At 31.9% G+C, this 7,657-nt stretch overlaps 1 protein-coding gene across 1 annotated transcript in view; it reads left to right on the top strand.

Moving 5' to 3' along the window:
- Positions 1 to 7,657, top strand: part of LOC107714751 (FH1/FH2 domain-containing protein 3-like) — an 84,737-nt gene that overhangs the window by 40,311 nt on the left and 36,769 nt on the right. Inside the window, exons 4-5 of the mRNA XM_016520714.1 lie at positions 5,780 to 5,885; positions 7,491 to 7,622. Coding sequence (XP_016376200.1) covers positions 5,780 to 5,885; positions 7,491 to 7,622 — 238 coding nt within the window. The remainder of the gene's footprint in view (positions 1 to 5,779; positions 5,886 to 7,490; positions 7,623 to 7,657) is intronic.

The raw sequence follows: 7,657 nt of genomic DNA, 5'->3' as shown, positions 1-7,657 counted from the left end.
ATTTTAAATTTTTTATATTTATATTTTTTAAATAATTGTATAGTAGTTTAAATTACACAGCATAAGGTTTTATATACAATAAATAATTTTATATTTAATTTTATAGTTTATAATTTTCACTTTTTTATTTTTATATTGTTTATATTTATATTTTATTTAGAGTTTTGTATTAAAAGCTTTTTTTGTATTTGTGTAATTTGTATTTTACACTGTGTGTCACTGTATTTTACATTTGAACTCAAAATCACATCAGATAATCCACTAACTGTTTTTACATAAAGTTTAACACAATTAACCAGTTAATGGTCTTACATGTCAGAAACGAACCGTCACACTTATTAAAATTTTTCATCACAGTTATTTTAACCACACAATTCTTTAATGGACATCAATATAAAGGCACAAACAGCTCGTGGCTCTTACACACTGATTTCTTTGTGTTTTTATGGGCTGATTGTTTGACTCGGTCGTTGTGTCTCTATCAGTTTATGAGTGTCGTTTATCTGTGTTTCCTCTCTCAGCATCAGCTTGTCATTGTTATACGAGTTAATATCATGTGTGAAATGGAAGTGACAGAAACCACCTGACCATTAGCATACAGTGTGTGTGTGTGTGTGTGTGTGTAGAATTCCCCGTGTGCACTTATAATTGTGTCTCAGTGGCCATTAAAGACCACAGCACATGCGCTATATGTTCTTTAACCTATAAACACACCGTTTTGGATGTTCAACCAATCCATTACAAGCTTCAAATAAAGTGTGGAAAAAAAAAAAATGATGCTTACACCTTTTGTATAGAAATGATTCTTTTTATTGTTAAACATGAAATGGAAGTGACAGAAACCACCTGACCATTAGCATACAGTGTGTGTGTGTGTGTGTGTGTGTGTGTGTGAGTGAGTGTGTGTGTGTGTGCAGATGTCGTTCGCTGGACATTGTGGGAAACAATGACATCACGGCATTCTGGGTCACAGCAGGCATGAAGGTGTGAAGTCTGGGAACTTTAGTGAGAATGAGTGTGCCTGTTCTCTCTCAGGTCCTGTGGTCTGTCTGTTATCTGGGTTATTTTTATCACAGGAAAGGCCTTTTATTTGTTCTTCAAATTTAGTTACATAGTGTCATAAACTCTTTCTCATTCAGAATGTGAGAGCAAAGTTTTGTGTTTTGGAAACTGTGCTGTTCATATTTTGGTGACTCTGATGATGTGAAATTGAGCGCCATTTAAAAAAAAAATAGATAAGGGTGAAAACAAAGAAAGATTAGGGTGAAAAACAAAAAACGTTTAGCATAGCTTGTCAAAGACTGAAATATGAAATACATGAGAACTTCAAAAAAATATTTAAAGTTTTTTTTATTTATATATATTTTTATGTATCATTTTAAATTAAATGCAGTTTACAGTACAAGCAATTTTATATTCAAAACGATTCTTAGTTAATTATATATTTTATTATGTATTTCATATTTTGTGTTTATATTCATATTTTATATATCATTTTATATTAAATGTAGTTTACAGTACAACAAGCAATTTTATACAGTAAATAATTTTATATTTATTTTATAGCTTTTCAAAATTTTTTCATTTTAAAATTTTTCACTTTTTCAGATTTATGTATTTTAAATTATATGTATAATTTTGTATATGCACTGTGTGGTATCGCGACATCACTCTAAATACATATATATATCACGTTTACAGATTCTGCATCTGCTGTCAGAAATTTTGCATATTTTCCCGCCAAATCAGTGCAGCAAATCCCTAAAAACGTCTTGTGTAATTGTATAGTAATCTGTATAATGGAGTAAATGTGGGTCAGTGACCTCCGACTGAAGAGGTCAGACTTTTGCAGTTCGCTGTCGCCACGGTAACAGAGTAGCATTGGGATGCAGTGATGTCACGGCTGGAAACAGGAAGTGGTTTGCGCTGTTAAAGCGACGTGAAGCATGCGGTGCGTCGGATCTGGATCTCAGTTTCAGACACACGAGCCGCTGCAGCTGTAGATATAAATAATCACACGGCCGAGGATCAGATATCAGCCTCAGCACACCAACAGCACTTCACATACATTTATTCACTTTCTCAGAAATACTGGAATCAAACTATGCAATGTACATTTATTCATAATGCATTATGAGGCACATTATGATTATTTTGCCAATAGCATCTGTAAAGCTTAGCCTGCATTTTATTATTGTAAAAAGTATGGTTAAATTTTTTTAATGCATTATACTCTTTAAATGTGTGCATATTCATATTCATATTCATAGGCATATAATATAATATAATATTTTAAATAAGAATATTATATGCCTTTGTACTTTTGACTGAATTGCCTAGCAACTTTTATGATTGTTGTTTATTAAATATTATTATTCAATGAATAATATTTTATATAAATAATAGTAATATTTAGTATTGGGAAGCAGTGTTCGTGATGGTGTTTTTAGTTACATTGTTCCGCCATTAAATGGCAACAATAGACTGTTTTTACGAGTCAGCAATAAAGACTTTTATATTGAAAAAGACTAAAACGGAAGATATATTTACTTTAAACAACAGCTTGTAAGACGCAAACAACAAATGCACTGAGCAGCGCTATCATCGGAAAGCACCCTTAACAGATGAAAGTATAGTACGACAAAGATATCGCTTTCCTCAGCGGACATTAAAACTAACGTTTTATTGAGAATATGAGACTGAGCTGAAGAATGAATGCTGGATCAGATGCAGGTAATCACTATACATACTACACTGCTTTTACTACAATAACACAATAAGCTTTTAATGAAGCAGCTCAACGTTCCTTCGTTACTAGTTCTAAAGTGACTTTTTTGAATGAATAACGTAATTAAATTACCTACGGCCGAATCACAGCTGTGCTGATATACAGCCATATCTCACATCTACTCATGTGATATTGCTCATATTTATACTTTTATGTATTTACTTTTAGTGGTGAATGATTTCTGCAGTCGGACATTGAGTTTGGTCCATGAAGTTGTCAGGTTTGTGTTTGTCTGTAAGCCACATCAGCTCAAACAGCTCTTTTGAAGTGGATTTATGCTTGTTTTTCTGAGCGCTGGCTTTGGACGGAACTGCAGAGACGAGTGAAAAGAAAACCGCTGTTAACAGGTTAATGTAACGCAGGGGTGCCCAACCCTGCTCCTGGCGATCGACTGTCCTGCAAAGTTTAGCTCCAACTCTAATCAAAGACACCTGCCTTTAATTTTTAAGTGATCCTGAAGACCCTAATTAGTTGCTTCAGGTGTGTTTGATTAGGGTTGGAGCTGAACTTTGCAGGACAGTCGATCGCCAGGAGCAGGGTTGGGCACCCCTGATGTAACGTTTCCCATTCCATGACTAGTAATAAAATAATGGCAACTTAGTGTCTGTATAATATTGAACATGATGACCCGCTGCAGTAACACCGCAGTACAGTCATGATATCAGCTGCTAATAACAGGACACTTCCATAATATACTACAGTATTCCCATCGAGCACTGCTGTGCTGTGATCATGAGACTGTGTGACGCGGGCCGTTAGTTGTGACCCTTCTGACTCCGTCTGACGGACAGCAGCTGCTGCAGAGGTCAGAGGTCAGGGAGTCCTTAGACCATCTCAATCTGTAATAAGAGATACTGTACTTTCTTACTGTACAGCGCCTTGGGATGGATTTGCAAGAAAATGCTTTAGAAATGTAATAATTTTATAATAATAACAATACTAATTTATATTTTAATTATTTTATGGTTAGGTTTGATTTTAATAAAGTTCTTATTTTATTATTTTATTTAGTAAGATTAATATTAGTTTCTTCTTTTTGTTATTTATTTTTTTGTCAACTTATAAAATGCTTTAAGAGCTTTTTAAGCTATTAAATATATATGTGTATATATATACCGATACCGATATTAGGGAGTTAAAAAAGGCCGGGATCCCTTCAGCTTGAGGAGCCCTCTCGAACGCCACCCTCGGCGCGTCGGTAGCCCCCCGGGATCACTAGATCGGTCGGCGCCGGACTGCGAATTTAGCCACTCGTAACTCCTGAACCCCGGGGGCTATCGACGCGGGGGTGGTCTCATTCGATATCGGGCTCTAATAATAATAATAACAACAATAATAGTTTGTTTCAATTTATAAAGCTTTAATTTATTCAAGATTTGCAATGATAATAATTTTTATTATTATTATTATTATTATGTATATTTTTATTAATGGTAAAGTTTTTGTTTTAAACTTTAATGTTTTTATTATTTTATTATTTATAAATTATTATTATAAAGCGCTTTAAGATTTGTGTTAAGCACTTTATAAATTGAAATAATATTTGATTATTATTATTAAAGTAAAATTTAATAGTTTTTATTTTATTTCAGTTTATAAAGCACTTTAAGATTTGCAATAAGCACTTTATAAATGTAAATAATTTCTTATTTTTCTTCTTATATTTTATTATTTATAAAGTGCTTCAGATTTGCAATGCTAAGCACTTTATAATTTGAAATCGTGATTTATTATTTATTATTTTATTTTATTACATCAATTATAAATGCTTTAGGATTTACAATAGGCACTCTATAAATTTACACAATAATTTATTATTAATAATAATAATCATCTTTTAATTAATAAAATAAAATACGTTAATACATTTTTTTTGTATTTTATGATATATTTGATAAAGTTTATATATTGAAATAAGGATATTATTATTATTATTATGATGTATCTCCCCTTACCCCTCATGCTCGTGAGTGTTTTATTAAGGCTCTGTGTGTGAATGAAGGAATCTGTGTTTGTGTTCAGATTACACTGCTGAGATTAACCAGTCGTGTCACACATAATCTGATTAGGATCTGGCTGGAGAATACACACGCACACACACATACACACTCACACATGCATGCACACACACACACACACACACACACACACACACAGCTCCAACTCTGGCAAAAACCTAAAGGAACACAGGTCTCTCTAATCCAGGATAAACACGACAGCACGGCTGTGCACTCAGAGGGGTTTCACTGTCATTCAGACATCGCCACTCGTCAGTCAGAGACAGCAGAGCTTTAATTAGAGATGGAAATATGATCTGGATGAAGGCAGCAGGAAGTGACTCTGTTAGAGACAGGAAGCACAGTGTAAATCTGCAGCTGACTGACAGTGAGGGTCAGTGCGACTGATGTTCAGATGAAACACGTGTGTCTTTATGGCTCGGTGACGTGAACGACAGCTGCTTGTGTTCAGAGCGTCCATCCCAAAAACACGTCTCAGAAAACAGCAAAAACACACAGAGAGCTTTTACTACCAGACTTCTGTTTACAAGTTACAAAATTAACTGAAAAAACTAGTGCATAAAACATAACTACATGAGAAAATATTGTGTACTACCAGCATGACAGCAGTAATGTAATACCATTTAGATGCTATCATAGTATTTATTTAGATTTTTGAAATTTGTTTTCATTTTAATTTCAGTTAAATTTTAGCAATTTTGTTGTGTTTTGTATATATAGTTTATAATTATTTATTGATTTATTTGTTAGTTTAGTACATCGTCAAACTAAATGAATATGAGAAATGTTGTCAAAATATGTCTATATTTTCTAGTTCATGTCTATATTTTCAGTTTTAGATTGAGTTATTGTAGTACATGAAGTTAAAGTAAATAAAAATGAGAAATGTAGCCTTGGCAGCTAGCTGAAATAAAAAAAAAAATGTTTGTGTGTGTGTGTGTGTGTGTGTGTGTGTGTGTGTGTGTGTTTGCAGGACGATAAGGACCTGGTTCATGAGTTCGTTATGGCTGAAGGTCTGACGTGTTTGATTAAGGTCGGCGCTGAAGCGGATCAGAACTATCAGAACTACATTCTCAGAGGTTCGTTTGCTTTATTTGTATGCTCAGACTTCTGAAAGAAAATAATATCTCATGCATTATAGATGATGATTTTCTGTTATTTTATTTTCATATCCATATTAGGGAGAACAGCGCCACCTTTTGGTTGCCATTTTCATTACTATAGAAAACCATGCTGTTTTTAACACACTTTTTTGATAAACTATTTACTGTCTTTAGTATTGTGATAAATGTTTCTTCATAATACCCTGTTATGGTGCTTCTGTAAAAGTTTTAATCATGTCACAAGCAAGTCACAAAGAAATGAAATATAATTTTTTTTTTGCATTTTCAACATTAAGTAAAAAAAAAATCTCCCTAAATTCACTGTAATGCTAAAAATGTCATTATGATTCCTGTAATTCATCTGAATTCTTCTGAGATTTATTTCTGTATTTTGTAATTATTTTTAAATAATAATAACAATGGTTAACATTATTGTAATATAGTTATTTTTCATTGGAATTAGCAGGAATTTAAAGCCACACCAAATACTACAATAATTTATACATTTTTAAAATAATTAATGCACAACTAATAAATAATTAAAACTAGAAAAATAACTAATTATACTTTATTTATAATATTAAATTAATAATTAATTGTTATTAATTATTAATTATTTTAAAGCAACACCACATTCTACCGTAATTTACGATTTATTTTTAAAATAATAAATGCACAATTAATGAATAAGTAAAACTAAAAGATGAATTAATGATACTTAATTTATTATTTTAAATTAATAATGAATCATTATTAATAATTAATAATTTTAAAGTAATACCAGATTCTACCATGCTGCATTATTTTTTAAATAATAAATACACAACTAATAAATAATTGACACAATTTTTTTTAATTATGCTTAATTTATGTCTATAAATTAATTATTACTTATAATCGATCATTATTAATTACTAGTTATTTTAAAGCCACACCAAATGCTACCATGATGCATGAATTTAATAATAAATACACAATTAATAAACAATTAAAACTACAAAATAATTATACTTTGTTTATGATTATAAATTAATACTTAATTAAAATTAATAATTATCAATAATTTTAAACCACACCAAATACTACCATGATGCATTAATTTTTAAATAGCAAATACACAAATAATAAATAATTCAAACAAAATAATGAATTAATTACATTTTATGATTATGAATGAATAATTCCTGATAATGTATTAATTATTAACTATTAAGGAAGCCATGCCAAATACTAACATCATGTGTGTTTTCTTTTTAAATAAGAAATAAACTATTAATAGTCATTTATATCCAAATGAAAAAGTATTTTGCAGCTGGGATGCAAAATATTTGACTTCTGCAATCTCAATAAAATTGGTTCAAAATTGGTTCATCCTGAGCAATGTAACGTGTCACATGACACCGACTTATTCATCATTAGAATACAATCACACAGTGAAGAGTTACTATAGAGTGTCAGAATAACCCTAAATATTATTATTAGCTCTGACCAATCAGAGGCAGCATCCAGGCTGCTAAGCCCCGCCCACTTCCATCAGGTTTATGCTAATGAGCGTTCAGTGGTGTGTGTTTGTCTCTGCAGCTCTGGGTCAGATCATGCTGTATGTGGACGGGATGAACGGGGTCATAGGTCACACCGAGATCATCCAGTGGCTCTACCTGCTCATCGGCTCAAAGGTGACGCGCCGTTTGATCAGTGTGTGTGACGATCAGAGTAAGAGTGAGATCTGATCCGTGTGTGTGTGTTCA

This window comes from Sinocyclocheilus rhinocerous, unplaced genomic scaffold (assembly GCF_001515625.1).
Source record: "Sinocyclocheilus rhinocerous isolate Xijiao unplaced genomic scaffold, SAMN03320098_v1.1 scaffold359, whole genome shotgun sequence".
Classification (NCBI taxonomy): domain Eukaryota; kingdom Metazoa; phylum Chordata; class Actinopteri; order Cypriniformes; family Cyprinidae; genus Sinocyclocheilus; species Sinocyclocheilus rhinocerous.
The sequence above is the reverse complement of the archived record's forward strand: the minus strand, read 5'-3'. Positions and strand labels throughout refer to the sequence as shown.